The sequence below is a fragment of the Sus scrofa genome, chromosome 6, assembly GCF_000003025.6.
Source record: "Sus scrofa isolate TJ Tabasco breed Duroc chromosome 6, Sscrofa11.1, whole genome shotgun sequence".
Taxonomy (NCBI): Eukaryota; Metazoa; Chordata; class Mammalia; order Artiodactyla; family Suidae; genus Sus; species Sus scrofa.
In genome coordinates this window covers 67,194,900-67,218,585 of record NC_010448.4, presented here as the reverse complement: position 1 = coordinate 67,218,585, position 23,686 = coordinate 67,194,900, and the positions used below count along the sequence as shown (strand labels likewise).

Sequence of the window (23,686 nt, the reverse complement as noted above, 5' to 3'; positions counted from 1 at the left end):
TTCCATATGCTGCGGATGTGGCCCTAAAAAGAAGAAGAAGAAAAAAGCGGGCAGAGGAACTGGGTGGGTTTTTCCAAAGCAGACATACAGATGGCCAACAGCACATGAAAAGATGCTCAGCATCACCCATCATCAGGCAAATGCAAATTACAGCACAATGAGACAGTGCCTCACACCTGCCAGCATGGCTATTATCAAAAAGAAGAAACAGTTCCCGTTGTGGCGCAGTGGTTAACGAATCTGACTAGGATGAGGTGGTGGGTTCAATCCCTGGCCTTGCTCAGTGGGTTAAGGATCCGGCGTTGCCGTGAGCTGTGGTGTAGGTCGCAGACGCAGCTCGGATCCCGAGTCGCTGTGGCTGTGGTGTAGGCCAGCGGCTACAGCTCCTATTAGACCCCTAGCCTGGGAACCTCCATATGCCACAGAAGCGGCCCTAGAAATGGAAAAAAGACAAAAAAAAAAAAAAAGAAACAAGTATTGACAAGGATGTGGGGAGAAGGAACCCCTCGTATGCTGCGGATGGCAATGTATAGCGATGCAGCTACTGTGGAAGAGAGCATGGAGGTTCCCCAACCAAATTAAGAGTAGAACTACCCTATGAGCCAGCTGCTCCACTTCTGTGTGTTTAAAGAAAATAAGAACACTGATTTGAAGTGACATCTGCACCCTTACATTCACGGCAGCACTATTTACAATAGCCCAGACATGGAGTCACCCAAGTGTCCACTGATGGATGAATGGATAGAGAAGAGGTGGTATGTAGACACACGTTGGAATATTATTCAGCCATAAGCAAGATGAAATCTTGCCATTTGTGACAAAATGGGTATTATACTAAGTGAAATAAGTCAGACGGAGAAAAACAAATGGCTTATGATTTTAAATGAGTTCCCTAGTGGTGCAGTGGGTTAAAGATCCGGCATTGTCACTGCTGTGGCTGGGTTTGATTTCCTGGCCCGAGAATTTCCACTTGCCGCAGGCACAACCAAAATAAAATAGGGAATTCCCTTCATGGCTCAGCAGAAATGAATCTGACTGGGATCCATAAGGACGCAGGTTCCATCCCTGGCCTCCCTCAAGGAGTTAAGGATCTGGCGTTGCCATAAGCTGTGGTGTAGGTCGCAGACACGGCTTGGATCTGGTGTTGCTGTGGCTGTGGTGTAGGCTGGCAGCTGCAGCTCCGATTCAACCCCTAGCCTGGGAACCTCCATAGACTGTGGGTGTGTCCCTAAAAAGACAAAAATAATAATAAAATGAAATAAAAGAACAAGCCAAACAAAAACGTCGATACAGGGAACAGAGCAGCGGTCACCAGGGGGGAAGGGGGGTGGGGCACAGAGGCAGACTGGGTAAAGGGGCCGACTGTGTGGTGACCAGTGAAAACTGGTTTTGGTGGTGAGCGTGCAGCAGGGCACACAGAGGTAGAAATAACACATGACACTTTTAACACAGAGTTAGACACCAGCGTTGCCTCGATAAAAACTACACTTAAATAAAAAAGCTGACTTTTGGAATTCCCGTTGTGACTCAGTGGTAACGAACCCAACTAGGATCCGTGAGGACGTGGGTTCTATCCCTGGCCTTGTTCAGTGGGTTAAGGATCCGGCGTTGCCGTGAGCTGAGGTGTGGGTCTCAGATGTGACTCGGATCTGGCATTGCTATGGCTGTGGTGTAGGCCGGCAGCTACAGCTCTGATTCCACCCCTAGCCTGGGAATTCCATATGCTGTGGGTGTGGCCCTAAAAGGAAAAAGAAAGAAAAAGCTGATTTTCAGTGCTGGCGCGGGGAGGTGCTGGGCCCGCAAGCACTCTGCCCTATTGAGAAGCACTTTGGGAAGTGAGGTGGTTGTCCCTTCCACCCAAGAACCAATCGTGATTCTGTAAAGACTGTGAATGAAAGGGGGCTCGTCCAGTTCTTTAAATGGGAAACAGTTGGGGTTGGCCCCAGTCTAACAGGAGACTGTTCTATCCGGCTGTTAAACGGGTTTGCGATGGAGTGCAGTGAAATGGCCGTCGGAGAAAGTGTCAAGAGGAAGTTTCCAGTGTGGCTCTGTGGTAATGAACCCAATTATAGTAGCCATGAGGATGCGGGCGCCATCCCGGGGCTCGCTCAGTGGGTTAAAGGACCTAGCGTTGCTGTGAGTTGTGGCGTAGGCCAGCAGCTGTGGCTCTGAGGTGGCCCCTAGCCAGAATACTTCCATATGCTGCAGGTGGAGCCCTAAAAAGCAAAAAAAAAAAAAAGTGGAGGAAGTTCATTCTTCCTCGCGTTCATGCAGAATGAGCTCCTGAGTGGGTTTGGCTGGACCTGGTGTGCACCTGTGCTGACTGGCTGTGTCTTGCAGTAACCGGGAGTCCTGGGTGGCCCAGGGTGTATACCTTTTTGTTGCTTTTTTTTTTTTTTTAATTTTGTTTTCTATTGGAGTATTGTTAATTTACAAGGTTGTGTCACTTTCAGGTGTAGCCCTATTGTTCCTTTTGAATTTTGAGTCATGAGGTAATTTGGGTTGCTGTTATAAGGATAAATAAAATGTAAATAAAGGGACTGTGATTGGTAAGGGCTTTGTCATAAGATGGGCAGGTTATTTATCTTCCCGTTGAGTAAAAATGGTTGTGAAAATGTATACTTAGGTTTTGCCCAACTGGTGTAAGACTCTATGTGACAATTACATGTATGACTATAAGTGACAACAATATAAGACTATGTAGGACTGTGAGTAAGGACCACAAACGACTAAAACAAGGAGCCAGGTAGGCAAACAGGTAAACCAGTGAAACCTCTCTTCTTAGGGCAAAAAGCCTGGAAAGAAAGATCCCCAAAGAGAAACCAAACCGTGTTTATCTCTGGATAGGAGAGGTGTTTTTCCTCCTTTGTGTGCTCTTCCGTGGTTTTCCGGAGCGAGTGTGTGCACGTTTCCACTTTTCATGAGCAAGTCACACGTCTCGTGTAGGAGAACAAAAGAGCCGCTTGGAACCCTGCCAGCCAGAGCATCCCCTGTGTGGCCCTTGGGCTCCGCCCCTGGGCTCTGCGTTTAGGAACCTGTGATGGCCATGACGTGTGGGCATAAAAAGCTGTTACTCCAGGAGTTCCCGTCGTGGCGCAGTGGTTAACGAATCTGACTAGGAACCAAGAGGTTGCAGGTTCGATCCCTGCCCTTGCTCAGTGGGTTAAGGATCCGGCGTTGCCGTGAGCCGTGGTGTAGGTCGCAGATGCAGCTCGGATACCGTGCTGCTGTGGCTGTGGTGTAGGCCGGCAGCTGCAGCTCTGATTGGACCCCTCGCTGTGGGAGCGGCCCTAGAAATGGCCAAAAAAAGACAGGAAAAAAAAAAAAAGCTGTTACTCCAACAGTGGATACGAAACCTGGGGGGAGCGTGTCCGGGGGGGGTGGGGGGAGCGGCTCACGGTTGGCTGACCCGCCTCTGGTCTTTCCAGGAGCGCTGCGTGGCCGCCCTGGCCCGGGTCGAGCGCACCGACTTCCTGTCGCCCATGTGCATCGGCGAGGTGGCGCACGTCAGCGCGGAGATCACCTACACGTCCAAGCACTCCGTGGAGGTCCAGGTCCACGTCATGTCCGAGAACATCCTCACAGGTAACCCGCACGCCGGCCGCGGGCGGGGCCGGGAGCAGTGGCGACAGCGGCATGGACGCAGCCGTGACAGCTCGCTGACAGCTCCTGCGTGGCCAGGGATGACCTCCCTGAGTTCCCACCTCCACCTGGGAGCAGGAACCTCTGCTGTCCTGTTTTTAGGACGGGGAAACGGGAGCACAGACGAGTTAGGCAGCGAGCCCCCGCTCGCGTGCCCAGCGTGTGACCCACCCCCCCAACCCCCAGCAGGACTAGGGGGGAGAGCTGGGAGTGGCCTGGGAGGGCACATGCCATCCTGTGGCCCCCCTGCCTGCCCCCCTCCCCCACTTGCCCATCCCCGCTTGGGGACACTGCTGCCCCTTGGAGGACACTGGCCTGGCTGCTTTCTGCCCCCCTGGGCCCCGGGAGCCAGGCCTAGGCTGGCGCTTGCTGGGTGAACCTTTGACTCTGGTTTGATCTGAATCTTCTCTTCCTCCGGTGGTAACCATGGAAACCCCTTTTCATCCTCCCACTGGGCGCTGCAGGGGAGGGTGGCTCCGGTTCACACTCGCTGCTTTTTATAACCCAGCTGCTGATGGGGGAGGCAGGCCTCTTGGTCCCCTCATTGCCTACCTCCTTGTCGCAGGCCACCCGGAGGAGAGTCGGGGCCCGTTCTGGAGGGAGAAGCTGCCTGGGTTCTTGCACCTTCTTCTCCGGCCCCTCCTGGGCCGTGTCTGCCTGCAGAGTGCTGTGCACGGGGATCTTTAGGGGGCCCCAGGCTTGTCCCCCCACAAGGAAGAAGCTCAATTATTCATCTGGAACATTCCAGTGATGACAGCACCCCTGCCAGTGCTCGGGGAACTATTTTGCTGAGCCAGGCCCTGGCGTGGGGAGCGGTCAACGGGCTCGTGGCCCGTGTTCTGCGTTGGTGGCCCAAGCCCTGTGTTCAGAGGGCAGCTGTGGCATCAGAGGGACCTTGGATGCCGGTCTTAGGCAGTGCCACAGAAAGGGGTGCTCGGGCCCTGACTTCCCACTGTGGCGCTGGCCCCAGCGGTGTGCCCCGGGGGTGACCAACCCTTTCTCCTGGGCTGTGCTGGGGGTTTAGCCTCCCTATGCCTGTCATGAGAGGGGAACGGCTATGCTCGCTGCTTTTCTTGAACTTTAGGCTTATTTGTTGATAGCGTCTTCAACAGCATTGTTTTTGGTGGGTTGTTTTTTTTGTGGCCACACCACTGGCTTTTGGAAGTTCCGGGATCAGGGATCACACCTGAGCCATAGCAGTGACAGCACTGTATCCTTAACCTTTAGGCCAGCAGGGAACTCCAAGCAGGATTGTTTTTGTATTGTCCAGGGTCAGAGAGCCATTGACTTCAAAAGTGGGGGAGGGGCCTGCTTTACAGATTCCCATCCCCCAAGCCCCCTTTCTGGCTCATCAGGCCACAGCCCGGGAGGAACCCCCATGAACAGAACAGCGTCATGCTGTGTGCAAGTGGGAACGAGAGCCGAGGGGACAGGGACCAGAGCTACTGCAGTGGGGCAGGGGTCCCCAGGGTCGTGGCTCCTTCCACCAGAGGTGTTTGCAAGGGGAGATCTTTGGTTGTCACAGTCGGGGTGGAGGCCTGGGACACTGCTGCACACCCTACAGTGCTTGGGGGCCCCACAGCCTGATGGGCCCCCGCCGTCTGAGTAGTGAGGCTGCGGAGGCCGGCCCTGGACCCTGGCTCCTGGCTCCTGAGGGAAAGGTCACATCTCCCTCTTCCCCGCAGCTGCCGTCGGCTCACGACAGAGGCGGAATCAATAATTGATGAGTGAGTGAATGAAGGGGGAGGTGAGTCAGGAAGATCTGGGTCTCTGCACTGGGAGGGCAGCTCACAGAGGGCTTTGTTAGAAGGACTTCCTGCGGGATTCTGGCTGCCATGGGGCAGAGCTGGGCGGGAGGGGGCAGAAGAGGGCGAGGGGGACAGGGGTGGGCAGGAGAAGGTTGGGGGGCAGGAGAGGGTGGGGGGCAGGAGAGGGTGGGGACAGAGGGGACAGGAGAGGGTAGAGAGCAGGAGGGGTGGGAGGGTCAGGAGGGGACAGGAGGGGTCAGGAGAGGGTTGGGGGGCAGCGCTGGCCCAGAACTATGCTCCACCAAGGTCAGGATGCTCTCCACCCACCCTGCCCTGTGTCCCCGGCCCCCCTGGCCCTGAAGGGCCAGGGGTTCAGAGAGCCTGGGCTACCCGGAGGAGAGAAGTGGCCATGAGGGGTAGAGCCGCAGGCATCCACCCTCGCGGGACAGCGGGTGGGCATTGCGCACCTGAGGACAGAGGCTCTGAGAAGGCAGGGACGGGCCTAGCCTTTTGAGATGGGACGCCTGGGGTCGAGGGAGAACGCCAAGGCCGGGTCTCGGGGTGGGGACAGAGCCTTGGAGCTGGGGCTGTGGCTCTTCTACAGTCTGGGCCGTCCTGCCCCTTGGCCGGGCACCCCTGCTGTTCTCATGTCCGGGCGGCCTGCCTGGGTCTCAGCCTCGTGTCTGTGCATCTCGTGTCTTCCGTGTTTGGGTCCGTGTGCGTCTCTCTTGTTCTGGGCCCGCATGTGTGGCAGCCTTCCGGTCTTGTTGGGTCTCTGCCATGTGCACTGGGATGTGAGCCCTGTGAGGGTAGGGCCTGTGGCCGCCTCATCCAGATTGTCCCCGACTCGTCCCCCGCGGGCACTCGGTGAGCACGGGCTGGCGGACACACCGGGACCAAGCAGAGCCTCGTGTGCCTCCCTGTGTCCCGCGACCCGAAGAGGCCAGGTGCCGTCCCCCCGGCTCTGGGCGCCTGTCGGGAGGCGGCGGGGCGAGCGCGCGCCCAGGCAGACAACCAGCAAAGCTTCCTCATCCATCAGCGGCAACTGTCAAAATATTAAGCTAACTGGGACATGATTGCTGCGAATCACTCCAGAAAATAGCTGGGAGCGCTTCAGATTTTAGAATAGATGTTTTTAGTGCCGCCGTTGTCTTTTGATGGTTTTATTAAATGATAAAGTACAATTAGCGTGTTTTGCCTCGTTTGTGCATTTAGGTCTGGAGGCGGGCCACTCGGGGTTTCCATGGAAACCAGCTCTGCTGGGCCGGCGCTCGCGGAGTCAAACAGGAAATCTTTATTCCCCAAAGCAGGTTGTCAGATCCACTCTCAGTCAAAGTGCAGAGAAGATATTTTTCCATCTTATCGGCTCATGGTCCCAGGGGTGCCGAGAGCCCGGGCCGAGCGGTGCGCGTCCTGGTGTGAGGAGCGGGCCTGGGCACCAGGGGCCTCACTGCCTTCTGATTGACCCGCCGGGGCTTGGCTTGGGCCTTGGGGCTACGTTTATGGGGGGACCGAAGCCCCAGCTGTGCCTTGGGAAGGCAGGTCAGAGGGAGCCCCTAGGAAGTGAGTTACCGGGGGACTTTGGGGTGAGTGCCGGGCCTGCTCCCCGCTTCTCTGCTTCCTGTCTTCCCAGTTCTGCCCTTCTCTACATCGAGAATCCTCCCTGCGGAAGAGGCAGCTTTTAAAGGGCATCCTGGCTTGAGTTCCCTGCTGGCTCAGGGCTTAAGGATCCGGCCTTGTCACTGCTGTGGCGTGGGTTCAATCCCTGGCCCAGGAACTTCCGCCTGCCATGAGTGCGGCCAGTAAAATAAAATAAGAGGAATCCCGGCAAATACGTCTGTGACGTTACTGGGAGGCCCAGGTTCTACTCAGAGTGGCGCTGAGTTGCCGTGTCGCCTAGGCAGACTCCTGAACTTTCTGGACGTCGGGGCCTCCTGTGCAAATGAGGGGTGACCAAGCCAGCTCTGGGAGCTCTTGGCCTGGGGTTTTCAGCCCAGAGAGGCTTCCACCCTGGGGCCACTCTGCCCTGAGGCAGGCTCAGTGCCCCAAAGATGTTCTGTTTCCTGTCCTTCGGCCCCAAGCAGAAGTCAGCAGCCCCCAGCCCTCCCCCAGGCCTCCACACGGAGACTGCAGGATTGGAACTCGGTCACCAGCAGCAACTTTGGAGCTGTGCCCCCCACCTAGCAAGAGGGAGCCTGGGGAAGGCTCCAGAGGCGGGTGGGCTTGGCTGAGCCTGCCGCCGCCCCTCCCCAGATGCCTGGTGGGCTCTGCCTCCACGGCACCTTAGCCTCACGTCATCCACAAGCTGCTTCCTGTCCAGGCCTTTAAACAGGCGGATGGATCCGTGGGAAGCATCCTTTTTGAGCATCTCGATGTCAAGTTTCTCAGCAGTTTCTCAGACTCGTGTGAGATCATCAGCTGAGGTCTCTTGCAGAGACCGAGCCCAGCACATCGCCTGGCTTCGTCCTGCCTGGCCCTGGGAGGGCCCTGGCCTGTCTGCCCGTCTCCACAGCCCTTCCCTCCCACGCCCTCTGGAGGCTTCTCGGAGGCCTGCCTGGAGTCGGAGCCCTCCAGATGCAGGCCTTCCATGTTAGAAAATGCTAGACAACGCACAGGCTCAGGACCTCCAGGCTCACACTATGCCATCTGAAGTCTTTCTAGCAGCCTCAGTGTGGGGATGGCAGGCTGGGGTGGGGGCTCCCCGCGCCGGGGCCCACGCCTCTCCCCGATCTATGCCCACTCTTGGGTCTCGCTGCTGAAGAGGGCCCTGGGGAGGGGCGGGTGTCTCTGCCATGTGCCCTGTGCACCCTGCTGGCTCCCACTCACGTGTTTTTCTTCTCTGCAGGTAACAAAAAGCTGACCAATAAAGCCACCCTGTGGTACGTGCCCCTGTCGCTGAAGAATGTGGACAAGGTCCTGGAGGTGCCACCAGTCGTGGTAAGGAGACCCTCCCACTGCTCCGCAGATGAAGTGGCTGCGTCCACGTCCACACGGGGGTGTTGGGTGCCAGCAGGAAGCGCCACTGGGTGGGTGAGGGGGTCCCGCTGGGGTCCCTCAGTGCGGGTTTTATTCACGCTGGGGAGCCAAGTGCAGGCTGGCTTGGGCCTGTGGGCACTCCCCATCTCGGCCCCCGAGTACGTGTTGGAGCCCCTCTCCTGCTGGCCTCCGTGTCCCTCCTTGCTTTGTTTGTTCGTTTGTTTGTTTGTTTGGCTGCCCCACAGCATATGGTGTCCCCAGGCCAGGGATTGTCTCTGAGCCACAACTGCAACCTAAGCCACTATACTGGGCCGGGGATCGAACCTGCGTCCCAGCGCTCCCAAGACACCACCAATCCCCTTGTGCCACAGCGGGAACTCCCTTTCCTTGGTTTTGCTCATTTGGTTTTGCCGTGGACAGACGTATTCACTCCTGGGCCTGCTGCGGGCAGGCTCGGGGCAGGCTCCGGAGGCGGGGACACTGGCCGAGAGGGGGTTAGTTCCTTCCGCTGTAGCTCCCTTCTCGATGTCAAGGCCGCTGGTGCCGGCTCACCCTGGAGGCTGCTCTGCTCTCGCACCTGTGGGGAGGCAGTTCTCTCCGAGGGAGCTGAGCCAGAGGGCTGAGCAGCGTCTGCACCTGCATTTTCCTGTGCTTAAGATCAACGTCGAGCAAAGTTTTAAGAATAGCAAAACGAGGAACCAGTTAGGAACTGGTACCCACACGGAAGAACACTCCTCCTCGGCATCCCCCACCACTGGGGCCCTTCCCCCTCTGTCTCCCCCTCTTCCCCCTCTGTCTCCCGCTTCCCCTTCTTCTCCCCCCCACCTCCCTCCTTCCCCCTCCATCTCCCCCCTTCACAGTCTGTCCCCTCCTTCCCACTCTGCCTCCCTGCGCACCTTCCCAGAGCCCTGGACCACCTGGGCTGAGGGTGACCTGCTCGTGGTGCTGCTGCAGGTGTCGGCCACCAGGGGCGCTCCCTGCCCTCTCCCTGTGCCAGCTCCTGTCTGACCTGGCACCCTGCCTGTGAGGAGGCAGTCAAGGCCCTGGTGGGGCATTTCCCAGTCAGACCATCAGCTGCTAGGCTCCGGACTTTTAAAAAAACATCTTGGAGTTCCCGTTGTGGCTCAGTGGAAAGAATCTGACTGGCATCCCTGAGGGCGAAGGTTTGATCCCTGGCCTTGCTCAGCGGGTTAAAGATCCGGTGTTGCCATGAGCTGTGGTACAGGTCACGGCTGTGGCTGTGGTGTAGGCTGGCAGCTGTGGCTCCAAATCACCCCTAGCCTGGGAACCTCCATATGCCACAGATGCGACCCTAAAAAGCAATAAATAAATAAATAAATAAATAAATAAAATTAGAAACAATCTTGATGGTGGAGCCCTCTCCACGTGGAATGGGAAGGGTGCTCAGGCCTTGGTCTGCCTCGGGTTGGTGGTCAGAGGCTCGGTTCCATGAGAGCAGGGTGGTAAAGCCCAGCAGCACTGGGCCAGCAGCAGTGCCACCTGTCATTCCACACGCAAGGCGAGGGTGAGAGTCGTGGCCAGAGTGGCCACACTGCTCTTAGCTCTGCTTCTGTTGTCATCTGGTCATCCTTCTCTGTGTGTGTGTGGGGGGGGGGGGGGGGGCACACGCGTGCGCACATCCTGACTAATTACACCTGCATGGATCCTAGTTCCCAAAGGTCACTTGCACCTGTTCCAGGTGGACGGGAGCTTTGACAGGACGCGGCTCAACCCCGAACCTGCCCTTCAGTCCAGCACACACCCCCACCACCCCTCTCTATCTCTCCCTTCCTCTCTGTCCCCTCCTTTCTTCCTGGAGCTGCTCTCCTCTCTCTGCTGCTGACAAGATGGAAATTGCGTCATTTTCAAGCAGCAGGGACTGGGGTTTTAGACCCAAGAAGCAGGAGTGAGTCTGAGGCGCAGTGACTGTTCTTTTTAGAAATTACAAGTGTGCTGGGCCCCGCTTTCATCTTTCCCACTAAATAAGCGCTTGGTGTTAAATTAGCCGCATCACATGTAAATACTCAAACACAATTATTTTACTGACTTCACTTTCACATGCGACACAGTTGAGACAGCTCTAGCAGGCCACAGCTCTGGTCGCAGCACCACGTGATACACCTTAAAGTGTTGCTGCTGAAGGAAGGTTCCTGGGCTGTTGCTTCCCTCTGGCCCCTTGGGACCCTGTGCTGAGAGCTGGGCAGGTTTTAGCCAGGGGGAGGGGCGGGCTGCATCAGTTCCTGTACCGGCACCACCTCACCCCTTCCTCCCCAGCTCTCCCCCCACCCCCGAAGCCTGGAGGAGCCCCCAGTAGCTTCCCATCCCCTTTGTTTAGCAGGTTCGGTAAGTCAGAAAGTCAACCCTGCCCCGTTAAGAGGGGAGGCTGGACCTGTTTCCCTGGGCGGGCGCAGGGCGCGCCCAAACGGGAGATGAGCCTTCAGTTGATTTGAAATGTAGGTCTGTTGTTTTCACTGGCGCTGCCCAGCCGGTGTCCTGATGGGGCATCGGGCTCCAGTGGGCATTTACACTCATGTGCCAGCAGCCTGGCCATCAGACTTCCTCCTGTCCTGCCGCAGAGCGGTCATTTATTTAAGAACACAGGCGGCTCTGTCTCCATGTGTGCACCTGCCATGTGAATCACACATAGACATGTATTACACACGTTTACATACATGCCTCACACAAACACATACATAGATACAGAACCTGCGTCTCACACACAGACCCCGTCACACGTACATGTGTGTGCGTGGATTGGCCACGTGTGCATCTCCCTGGAGGGAGCCCAGCTGCCCCCCTATAGTGTCACTCGGGGAGGACTTTGCCCTTTGCTCCACGTCTTCCCCCAGGGAACAAGGACCTCTGGACCCTGCCATGGGGAGAGACCGCTGTGGTGGCTGGAGGGCAGCTGCGGCCCCGAGAGGCTGGGAGGTCTTTGGGCACTGGACGCTGGTTTTTAAGCTTGAGTGATGAGTCTGGCAGCCACGGTCGCCACGGCCGTTTGGGCCACGCTGTCTCCAGCGTCCCTGGGGTGATGAGCCCTCGGGAGCCAGCGTTGGGTGCCAGCCTGTCGTTAGAGCTGTCCCCAGATTTAAAACCAGCAGGAAGCGTTTGCAAGGAGGCTGTGTTTTCGCCATCCTCATGCCCCATGTAAGGACCAGGGGCCCCCGTCAGTTGCCGTGTGACTGCAGAGGTCTGATGAGTGTGCTGGACACGAGGGCGGTTGGCTCTTTTTCAGAAAACCTCTCTCAAAGGCGTTGCTTGAGGACGTGTCAGTCATTCTTCGGTTTTACTGGAAAGGTGCAGCGCACACACAGTCGCTGCTCCGCGTGGGGGAAGATGAGGATGTGTGTTGATGGAGGAAGAGGCTGAGTTGTCCCTGGCCATGTGACATTCGCAAGGCTTTGTTTCTCTTGAGCAAACTACTCAGCCCCTCTCAAAGCCTCCTTTAGAGCTGTGTTCTCCAGCCCATGATTTCAGTAATTAAGCTGCAGAATGGGTTCAGACCTGTGCCGTTTTGGAGCAGAGCCACAGGCAGGAAAAGCAAAACGTTTAAAATCGGCTTTTGAAGGAAAGCCTGAAATTGCAGGGAGCAGAGCGCAGCCCTGAGCCTGGCGGCCTCTCCATGGGCTCGGCCAGAAATGCTGGTAAATGAGAGGGCAGAAGCCACAGCTCATCAGAAGGACAGCGGCTGAGGGCACCTGGGGACCCCGCCTCTGAGGGACCCGGGGCCGGGGGCTGTTCCCTTTTCTGGGCACCAGCATTGTCCCTTGTGCCAGGCTTCGTTTTCACATTTTTTATAACTTCTTGTGTTAGAAGCCCCTGGGATCCATCAGGAGAGCTTAGTGGGGCTGTTCTGGTGTTTGGGGGGGGGTTGTTCCTTACAACGGTCAGCCTGTCCTGCCAGCTGCCCCGTGTCAGGGGCACACAGGGACCTGCCCTCACCTCGCCCTGTCTGTAGGGGAGGAGACGCAGCCTCTCTGGGGGTCCCTGACTCTAGTTCTGTCCAGGAAAGAACCGTAGGAGGGAACGGGGCAGATGTGACATGGTTGTTGGGGTGGTTGTGTTTTTTTTTTTTTGTTTTGTTTTTTTTGTCTTTTTGCCATTTCTTGGGCCGCTCCCGTGGCATATGGAGGTTCCCAGGCTAGGGGTCAAATCGGAGCTGTAGCCACCGGCCTACACCAGAGCTACAGCAATGCAGGATATGATCCGCGTCTGCAACCTACACCACAGCTCTCCGCAACTCCGGATCCTTAACCCACTGAGCGAGGCCAGGGATCGAACCCTTAACCTCATGGTTCCTAGTCGGATTCGTTAACCACTGCGCCACGACAGGAACTCCTGGGGCGGTCGTGTTTTAATGCTGAAAAATTGGGAGCAGACTGAATGTCTGGATTTAACAGATCCATCATATAAGTTATGGCGGGATGGTTCAGTGGGGGGACAAAATTCTCTGATTTTTACATGTTTAGTTGGGGTTTTTTCAATTTTTAAAATTTTTTATTTTAAGGGGAGCACCTGTGGCATATGGAAGTTCCCAGGCTAGGGGTTGAATCAGATCTGCAGCTGCCAGCCTACACCACAGCCATAGCAATATGGGATCTGAGCCACATCTGTGACCTACACCACAGTTCACAGCAACACCAGATCCTTAACCCACTGGGCCAGGCCAGGGATTGAACCCGAGTCCTCATTGGTACTCTTGAGTTCGTTACCACTGAGCCACAACGGGAACTCCAATGTTTTTTTTTTTTTGTTTTTTGTTTTTTTTTTTGGGCTGCACCTGCGGCATGTGGAAGTTCCCAGGCCAGGGATCTAACCTGCACCACAGCAGTGACTCAAGCTGCTGCAGTGACAATGCCTGGTCCTTAACCTGCTGAGCCACTGGGAAACTCCACTACTGTTACTTTCAAGTTTCACATACAGCGTGGCGCAACTCTTTATATACACACGGGCATACACTAATTCTAGGGTGGACGTAAAGCAAAGCTCTGACTCAGCTTCTCTGGGTGGGAAGGCTGCACGGTGTTTCCCCCTGCTCTGTGTTTGTATGATTTATGTTAAACATCTATTATTTGAGGAAAAACAGATAGTCCCAGATACAAAAAGGCAGGTTCACAAGGAGTCTGAGCGCGAGGCTGGTCTGACGGCCCCTGTCCCCCTCCAGTACTCCCGGCAGGAGCAGGAGGAGGAGGGCCGCAAGCGCTACGAGGCCCAGAAGCTGGAGCGCATGGAGACCAAGGGGAGGAACGGGGACATCGTCCAGCCTGTCCTGAACCCAGGTAGGAGCTGGGTGCCGGCTGGCCCGAAGGAGCGCGGCGCTTCCCCAGCGCCCTCATCTCGGGGCCAGTGTCCCAGGCACTGTCTCCCGGGACAGGCTCGTGTCCCCTGGGCCCTGCCCTGCACCTTACAAGCCTCTTCCAGGAGCTCAGCCGACCTTGGGGCTGAGGGCCGCGCCTGGAGGCCTCAGCGCCTCCATGGCCGGGAGGCTCCCTGTGGGGAGGGTCTCCGCTGCCCGGGCAGAGGCAGCATACCTCGTGGAGAAGTTCCTCTTCTCCATCGGCCCCAGGTTCGCCAGGTACGCGTTTCTGATGAGATTTCCATCTCATAAAAAAGGCAAAGTGGCCGCTATTTTCCCCACATTGTTCTTCCCCACCTGCTGCCCTGACGTGGCCTCAGGCACGCGTGGCCCAGAAAGCTTGCCAGGCGCCTGAAACCTGGCGGCGCTGCTTCCTTCCCATCCTCCTGCCTGTGCCGGCAAGTCCAGGGCCGTCCAGCTTTAGCAGAACGTCTGTCCATGTCCAAATAGGGAGGGAGGTTTTCCCCGAGTCCCTCGCGGCATCCCCTGATTTATCGTGTGGAGCGCATGCCCTGTGCCCTCTGCCTCCCCATCGGCGAGGCTCCTGTGATGAGTTCTGTTTTGTGCCGGGTCACAGAGCGACACTGCAGGGACCCTGGCCACCATGGGGTGACTTGCCCATCTCTGGTGCTCTGGGCTCTGCCCCCTCCCGGCCCCGCCCCTACAGGTCCCGCCCCCTCCCAGCGCGGCTAGACACCTGTTCTTGATGAGGCAGAGCGCTGTCAGCTCCTGGCTCTGGCTGGAGAAGCCTCTGCTGTCCTCCAGCCCTCCGGGCTGCAGCCCACTTTCGGTGTCAGGATGGCAGTGGAGGGGACGGGAGTGGTGAAAACCAGAAAGTGTGCAGATTAGGACTGGACTTTCTGGGCTTCCAGTTCTGTTGTTTTTGGGTGTGCCCTTGGGCAGCAGCTGGCCGATCTGTGTAGGAGTCTGCAGACCCCCGGTCTCATGCTCACCCTTCCCGAGGTCCACCCTCACCTGCTTATGCTGAAGGCCAGTGCAGTGTAGGTTGGTGGCTTTACTGTTCTGCTTTTCAACAAACTCCAAAAAAAATCCCGCAAACAACAACAAAACTACCTGTCTGTATAAATAGAATGTTGCGGCTTTCATGAAACCTGACGAAGCTGTCTTTTAAAGATGAGACATAAGCAGATGTGGGTTTATGACAGGTAAGCCTCATGACAGGCCTGGGTGGGGGCTCTTGTGATGATCCAGGCCCCGGGGCACATGCCACCAGCAGGCAGTGACTTCGGGCTCAGGCTCTGCTCTCGAGAGGGCAGGTCAGCAGGCAGGTCAGTCAGAGGCCCGGGGAGAGGACTGCAGAGGGACATGGGGTGCAGAGATGCCCTGAGAAAGACACCACCGGTGCTGGGGGTGTCCCTGGGGAGAGAGAGGCTGGCTCAGGCTGAAAGTCACCCAGGCCCCTGGGCCCTGCAGCTGGGAGCTTCGGTCACAAACGTTTGCCCATGTAATCAAGTTACAGGTTTCCAGATGAGATTATCCTGCGTTGCCCAGGTGGGCCCCAAATCCAGTGACCAGTGTCCTTGTAGGAGACAGAAGGGAAGACACAGCATCAGACCCAAAGCAGCCCACAGGGGAGCTGGGAAAGGGCCTGCCTGGCCTATGGGGCTGGACCCCCCCTGCCCCCAGTCTTGGGTGGTTGCTGGCAAGTGCTTGGGATGGAAGCCGAAGGCTTTGTGAACCCTGAGGTTAATCCTGGTTTACTCTTTTGACTGGCTGTCTGGGAAGATAAATTTACTCAGGGTCCTCAATCGTTTAAATTCCTTCACTCATGAGATTATTTTCTGTGTTGTGCATCCTCTGTTGGATTATAAAGTGATACATAATATTTTTCAGGATCTGTTGTCGATACTAATGAAAGGTGGTGTTCTGAATCTCAAGATTCCTTTTTTCTTTTTTTTTTTTGTCTTTTTTTTTTTGGTCTTTTTAGGGGCACAGCCGTGGCATATGGAAGTTCCAGCTGCTGGAACACCACAGCTACAGCAACGCCAGATGCATGCCACATCTACGACCTACACTGAAGCCTGGGGTGATGCCGGATCCTTTAACCCAATGAGCCGGGCCAGGGATCAAACCAGCCTCTCCATGGATACTTATCAGGTTTTAACCCCCTGAGCCACAATGGGAACTCCTCTCAAAACTTCTTGATAGATTTTTACAAGCTTTTATTTTTTACTTTTCTGGCCCTAATAAAAATGCATCTTTCTCAGAAATAGGGACTTCTTAAGGAAGTCGCACATCCATTCTTTGGTCTCCTGGAACCTGCAGTGAGCTCTTGGCATGGAGTCTTCTAACACCGGCACCCCTTCCTGTGGGAGGACTCCCAGCCCCACGCTGGTGAGGAGGCTTGGCCTCGACCTGCCACCCCTGCCTGCAAGTCCCCTGGACCTGCAGCTCTCCATCACTTTTGAAACTAGAACCAGATTTCTGCCTCTGAGGCTGTTGCCTAGCAACCCCCACAAGGGGCCAAGCTCATCTTTCAGGTGTCTTTTCAGAGTCTGGGAGTTCTTTAAAGCCCAGTTTTCCATATTGTTTTCTCCATCTGATGAGACAAAACACAATTATCTTAAACTCTTTGATCCCGTTCGTTGTCCAGTTTTAACTGAGTGGGGACCATTTGGCTACGTGACTGACCCGTCCGCTTGGGCAGCTGTCGGGTTGATGACAAAATGAGCCTACCTTATCCCCGGCCCGTGGGTTTGAGGCATGTTCACCTCAGTCTGGCCCCCACTGCCAGGACAGCCAAGGTCTTGGCAAGTCAGACCGCCCCTGGTTCCTAGCCTGGCTCTCCTCCCTGGGGTCAGCCAGTGCCTGGCTGCCTTCACAGGCCGATCCGCTCCGAGCTGTGCACAGGAGCGCTGGCTGCCTTTCAGGGCTCACTCTGGGTGGGAGAGCCTTCTCCCCAGGGTCTGGCCAGACCCCACACCTGCAGCAGAACCTGCTCTGGGGAGGGAGTGCGCTCTGGGGACGGGGGCAGGAGGGAGCAGGAGGAGGAATATAGCGGGTTCCTGTATTAGGCTAGGCTTGAACCCCGGCTCTGCTCCGTGGGGCTTCGGCCTTCTGTACCTCTGTTTCCTTAGCTGGAAACGCAGGAGAGGGAGTCCTGACGTTGTCTCTGGCCGTGTTGAAGCGCCCCCGCCCCAGGGAATCATCTCGGAACTGCAGGTTCAAAGATTCGGCTTAGCGTTAGTCAAGGTCAGGTTAGCGGCTTCAGCCTTAAAGTGCCTGACTCAGTAGGTCAGTTTCCCGTCAAGACCTAATCAGGGGTTTCTTCCAGCACGTTTTATCTCTGGGACTCAGGCCCTTTGAGCTCATGGCTCTGCATCTTGAGTAGGTGGCTGTTGGGGCGGGGGGAACCTCAGGCCGGGGAGGAGCAGGAAGCTCACCCATGGGGCTGTGGTTGGGACACTGCTTCTCATACCCCTGTGGCAGGGAAACGTGGTCTGGGTATGACGGGGGCGGGGGAGGAGCCGCAGCTGTCCCCGTCCTACCTTCTGGTCGCATGTGGTCACCTCAGCTTCAAGGACCCCGACCCCGAGTCCCATCCCGCCCACACATGCATTTGTTAAGGCAGCGCTGGCAGCGAGCACGGATGACCTGATCCCCATGGCTTGACCTTTGGAGGTTGTCTTCATGCTTCCCTTGGGTTCCCTGAGAAACAGGATGTGAGGGACAGGGGGAAAGGCCACGGAGGACGACCAAGGCCAGGAAGTACCTGATCCTGGGGACATGGTCCCCCCGCCCCCACCCCAGTAGAGCGGGGGAGTTACAGTGGCGGCCAAGGGAAGGAGGGCTTGGGGCTTGGGGGTGGAGTATGGTTTTTTTTTCCATCAGCATTTTGGTGTTTTCACTGGTTAAAAGCACATCACTGCCAAGTCATGAGAACGTTGAATCATTAGACGCGGCTTAACAGATATTTGAAACATTGCCTCATACCTTCGACTACGTTGTTTCAGATGGCTTGTCATTTGAATGAGTAGATATTTGACGTGACAAAGACGTTTGCATGCTGTTTCCATTGTTTGAAGTTTTAAAAAATTCTTTTGCCCTTGTCCGCACACACACCTCTTTGCTGGTCCGAGCAGCTGCTGAGAGTGGAGCCAAGTTTGAGGCTTTTCATTTCCATTCATGCTGTCAAATAGCTACTTCGATGTCTTTTGTGAGCAGGACACAAAGCAGAGAAAGCGTTGCAGGGCAGCCCGTGGCTCTGGGGGCTTTTTCTTTTGCAGAGAGAGACCCATGGGAGACGGTCCTTGGGGATCAGGGGTGTCGCGGGCTGGGCAGCGCTGGCTCCCAGTGTTTCCCTGATGGTTGTGGCGGCAGAGGGACTCCATTGATGTCCTCTGTGGCTCCTCAGGCTGTGTCCTTCCTCCCAGCCTCCCCAGGCAGGGTCTGGACATCCAGAGCCATGGTAGCCGTGACCCTGGGTGCCCCCTGACCAGCAGGGTCTGTAACCCACCCCTCCTGAGCACGAGGTTTTTGGCAAAGTTAGGAACTGGACGGGGCAGAGGCCCTCTCATCCTGTGCAGTGCGTCCGGCTACTTTACCCTGAGGCCCAGCGTGGTCTCAGGTGACCTTGGCCGTTCCGGATGCCCTGGGCCCTGGAAACGGCTGGGAGAGGGAGCCTCTCTTTCTTGGGTCCTCTGTGCTGCTGCAGCCCCAGGGACGCGGTGGACCCTGAAGCTCCTCTCCCGGAGCCTCGTGCTCAGGGTCGCCCGTGTCACCTGCTGGCTGGGTGTAGACACTGTCCTTGCACACTTGCCCAGAGGGGCCCTCGCCAGGTGGGTGGGCTGGATGGCGGAGTCCCCTACTGTGGCCTCTTGGGAGGCCGTTCTCCCCTGGGCTGCTGACCACCAGCCCCTGATGCCACGGCAGGCTGCTGCTTCCTGTGTCCCCAGCTTAAGGGTTGAGGGTTGAGGGTACTGCCTGGCAGAGCTCAAGGCGGGAGTTGGGACCTCCTGTGACAGCTGGCACCTCTGCTGGCTGGCCACACACATGAGCCAACAGGTGCAGGGAGCAGGCCGGTCACCAGAACCCCCGGAGTTGGGAACTGACTGTGGGTGAAAGTGAGGACCGCCTCCCCCTCCCCCGCCCAAGGTGGGGCCACTTCACTGCTTCTGACACCGCTAAGGCCCCTTCCAGCAGGAGTATCTCGAGATGCTGGAGTCCTTCCCACAGGGCCTCTCAGAGCAGATGGCACTTCACACATGAGCTTGAAACAAAATCTCTACACTGTGAGGCTTGAGAACAAACAGAAAGCGTCTTGAGTTTGCAAGTAAAGCCTTAAGGCCCCACCTCACCAAACTCCAGCCTTGCCACTTCGGGACCCCTTCAGGCAGCCACCCAGCCTCGGCTCCCACGTGGGCAACCGCTGACGCTTGGGAGACACAGACCCCAGGCCCGATAGAGGAAGGACCCTTCTTCACCTGCAGCGTGTTCCCGCCCCTCGGGCCTGGAGGGCTGGCTTCCTCGGCAGCTTGGTCTTGCTGGGGCAGGAAAGGGCTGCCCTTTCCAGGCAGGAAACGGACACCACTGCTTCACGGAAGGCCTTGGAAAAGTAGAGGGAGCGAGAGGGGTCTGCTCAGACCTGAATGTTTCCCACACCTGTTAAAAAGTCAGTGTCAAGGGATAGTGTTGTTTTTCTGGAAACAGGGCTTTAGTTCTTTTTTTTTTTTTTTTTTTTTGGCCATGGCATGCAGTGGCTTGATGTCGGTCACAGTTCCCAGACCAGGGATTGAACCTGGGCCACAGTGGTGACGGCACCGGATCTTAACCACTGGACCGCCAGGGAGTTCCCTGTTTCATCTTTTTTTAAAGCGCATCCTCTTGCAGATATTTCAGCAGCGCCAGGCGGGTGAGAGCTGCCCCCCTGAACCCTGGCGCTCTGGGAAGATGAATGGGGGACTCGGGTGGGAGAAGTCAGCACGTCTTCCAGTGCCGTGGCTCCTGGGCCCGGGGCAGGACTGAGGGCAGGCAGGAGCCCCAGGGTGGGGCCCAGGGATGCCACAGCTGCCAAGTCTCTCTGTGTTCCCCAGTCTCCACCTACCATTGTGTTCAATGAAATAGACATTTAAACTTTTGAGAGCTTGCTAGACTATTGTGGGCACCTGTTTACAAAATTGGAATGGGAGTCAGTTGGTGACTGCATCCTAACAGAGGGTCACACACAACCCTGGGGGCTTATTGCCGGGAGGCGTTCCGCGTCTGCTCCGGGGTCAGGGCAGGGCCTTGTGGTATCCCCATGGCTAATGTCATGAGCCACTAACAAAGTGGCTGACTCATCCTTGAAAGCCTTCCCCCCACGGACTGGAGCATTTGAGACTAGGTGGTGATGGCAGCCGCATGCCTTTGGTGACCCTGCAGACAACATGAGGGCAGCGTCGGGCCTTTGAGCCTTGGGGACCAGCCAGTCCCGTGGCCTGACCTCTCTCCTTTGCAATTCCAGAGCCAAACACGGTCAGCTACAGCCAGTCCAGCTTGATCCACCTGGTGGGGCCTTCCGACTGCACCCTGCACGGCTTCGTGCACGGAGGTAAGTCTGAAAGAATAAGCGACCCTTGCTGTTTTCTTCCCATTCGCTGGTTCCTCATTGACCCCCCAGGAAGCCGTGCTGCCGTCTGACCCAATTTAGGCTCTTGTCTTTAGTGAAGCATAGGTTTAAGCTTTTAAGAGGCTGCATAAGAAATTACCATGGAGGTCCCGTCATGGCTCAGCGGAAACAAATCTGACTAGCACCCATGAGGACACAGGTTCAATTCCTGGTCTCACTCAGTGGGTTAAGGATCCAGTGTGGCCATGAGCTGTGGTGTAGGTCGCAGATGCAGCTCGGATCCCTCGTGGCTGTGGCTGTGGTGTAGGCCGGTGGCTACAGCTCGGATTGGACCCCTAGCCTGGGAACCTCCATATGCTGTGGGTGTGGCCCTAAAAAGACAAAAGAGAGAGAGAAAGAAAGAAAGGGAGAGGGAGAAAGAAAGAGAGAGAGAAAGAAAGAAATTACTGAAATATTGTCGGTGCCTGTTTTTAAAATTGGACCTGAAAGTCAGACGGCTGGCTGTCCTGGAGGAGGCCCCACGTGACCCGAGGAGCTCGTGGCTGCGAGGTGTCTGTGGCTGCCTGTGGGGCAGGGCGGGGCCTTTTGGGGGACAGTTCAAGTCACCAGGGAGTAACAGTGTGACCCCGCCTACGAAAGAGGGGTTAATGAAATGGTTTTGCCTCTGGTGTTTGCATGTGTGTCTTCCTTTGGTCAGATTCCACTTCAGATAACAGAGGCCTTGAGGTCCCAGCTCACAGAGAGGCATGTTCTACTCAGCGTATGGTTATTTTTGTGTGATTTAGGGAAAGCGTAAGTGGCTCATCAAACCCATAGGCTAATGGATATTATCTCAGATGAGATTAAGGGAAACTTTCACAAACAAGTCAATTTGAAGAAAAACATTAAGGGGAAAAGTCATTCATTGGTCTAGGTGATGGCAGAAGTTGTGATAGCAGTGTGTGGGTGACCGGAGCCTGGGCACCGCTCCTCTGGGCATACCGAGCGATTCCTTGTCTCCAGGCCAGATAGGCACTTGCCCTACCGTTCCTTTGCCCTCTTCCTTTCCAGTTGTCTGGAATGCCAGGCTCACGTTTCTTCTCCTCTCCGAAAACTCCTATTCATCCTTTAAAACCCAGCTCGAATGGTACCATTTTGTGCGGGATTACGCATTGATATTTCTGCCAGGGGTGCCTCAGGAGCAGGGGCTCCATCTTATTCTTTTTTTTTTTTCTTTGTCTTTTTGCTATTTCTTGGGCCGCTCCTGCGGCATATGGAGGTTCCCAGGCTAGGGGTCTAATCGGAGCTGTAGTCTCTGGCCTACGCCAGAGCCACAGCAACGCAGGATCCGAGCCGTGTCTGCAACCTACACCACATCTCAAGGCAACGCCGGGTCCTTAACCCACCGAGCAAGCACAGGAACCGAACCCGCAACCTCATGGTTCCTAGTCGATTCGTTAACCACTGCGCCACGACGGGAACTCCCTCCATCTTATTCTGTATGTCAACTCCAGGATTTCACACGGAGAGGAGGTGTGTGGTGGAAGCTTGTTCCATGAACGAGTGGCACAGGTCAGGCTCAAGTTGAAAAGCTTGGCTAACCAGTCCTGGACCTGTCAGAATCAGAGAATGGGCCTCAATTTTATATATATATCAAATGTGTACACACATGCACGCACGCACGTTTTTTGTTTTTTTCCGTTTTTTGGCCATCCCACAGCCCATGGAGTTCCCGGGCAAGGGATCAGATCAGAGCCGAAGCTGCGACCTATGCCGCAGCTGTGGCAACACCAGATCCTTTAACCCACTGCACCAGGCCTGGGATCAAACCTGCATCCTGGTGCTACAGAGATGCCACCGATCCCGCTGTGCCGCCGTGCAACTCCAGTTTGAGATATATTTTTCAAGTTTCTTTCTTTTTTTTTTTTTTTTTTTTTGTCTTTTTTTTTGTCTTTTTGCCATTTCTTGGGCTGCTCCCGCAGCATATGGAGGTTCCCAGGCTAGGGGTCCAATCAGAGCTGTAGCCACCAGACTACGCCAGAGCCACAGCAACGAGGGATCCGAGCCGAGTCTGCAACCTACACCACAGCTCACGGCAACGCTGGATCGTTAACCCACTGAGCAAGGGCAGGGATCGAACCCGCAACCTCATGGTTCTTAGTCAGATTCTTTAACCACTGCTCCATGATGGGAACTCCTAAAGTTTATTTCTTTTTTTTAACTAATCCTCTTTTGTGTGTTTCTTTTTTTTTTTTTTTTTTTTTTTTGTCTTTTTGCTATTTCTAGGGCCACACCAGCGGCACATGGAGGTTCCCAGGCTAGGGGTCCAATCGGAGCTGTAGCCACCGGCCTACGCCAGAGCCACAGCAACATGGGATCCGAGCCGCGTCTGCAACCTACACCACAGCTCACGGCAACGCCGGATCGTTAACCCACTGAGCAAGGGCAGGGACCGAACCCGCAACCTCATGGTTCCTAGTCGGATTTGTTAACCACTGCACCACGACGGGAACTTCTTGTGTGTTTCTTTATTCAACTTCCTGGTTATTTTCCTCTTTCAACTACACACTGGCCATGATGCCCTTTGATCTGATTAACCCGGGCTCATCTAAAGGAAGCTCCTCTTTGGAACAGACATGCTTTCCAGGCCGGTGCCTGTTAGGACAATCGAGGGTCTCTCCACTCGGAGAGCAGCCAGGCCCTCACCAGCTCTTGGCTCCCTCCTGGAAGTGAGGGGCAGCCTGCCCCTTGGAGCCTAACCATCCAAAGGCCGGGTTTCTGTAACTGCTACCTTTGCTCTTTGAGCCTCCCAGAGCGCCCTTCTACTTGCAGTTTGTGAGACTCTGTGCTAAAATTTTTTGCTCGTTTCGTCCAGCTATTGGAGATGCACTAAATATGGCGTTTCCACCATTGCCATCTCCACGGCAAAGCGTCCAGACTCTTAAGTCTGGTCTCCTTTCGTCCCGTGCTGAGAGGCGGCCGTGAAATGCAGGGAGTGGGAGAATTGTTAGCATCCCCGGATCCTACAGCGTGTCGTGTCCATTTATGGAGCCTGCGAGGCTACGTTTGAGACAGGCATGGTTTTTTTAAAAATTATTTAATGAAAAAAAAAATTTATTTTTGACCATGCATGCCCACAGCTTGCGAGAGTTCTTGGGTCAGAAATCGAACCTGTGCCTCAGTAGTGACAATGCCAGATCCTTAACCCACTGAGCTGTCAGGGAACTCCTGTGCTTATTTCAATAGGGGTTCTGTGCCCCCGGTTTAAAAAATCGTGCCTAATAATTTCACCAAGCTTAATCATATAATCATAATGCCTAGTAACTCACCGGGAACGGAGGAACGAACACAAGGCTGAAAACACCGGTGATTTTCTTGTATTTTCCTATAGAGAGAACACTGCTGGCAAGAATG

General features: G+C 55.7%; 1 protein-coding gene across 3 annotated transcripts in view; it reads left to right on the top strand.

Annotated features, from left to right (window-relative positions):
• Positions 1-23,686, top strand: part of ACOT7 (acyl-CoA thioesterase 7) — a 101,670-nt gene that overhangs the window by 35,512 nt on the left and 42,472 nt on the right. For all 3 annotated transcript variants that reach the window (XM_003127525.6, XM_021095251.1, XM_021095252.1), the window contains exons 3-6: positions 3,429-3,585; positions 8,236-8,327; positions 13,534-13,648; positions 20,189-20,275. In XM_003127525.6, coding sequence (XP_003127573.6) covers positions 3,429-3,585; positions 8,236-8,327; positions 13,534-13,648; positions 20,189-20,275 — 451 coding nt within the window. The remainder of the gene's footprint in view (positions 1-3,428; positions 3,586-8,235; positions 8,328-13,533; positions 13,649-20,188; positions 20,276-23,686) is intronic.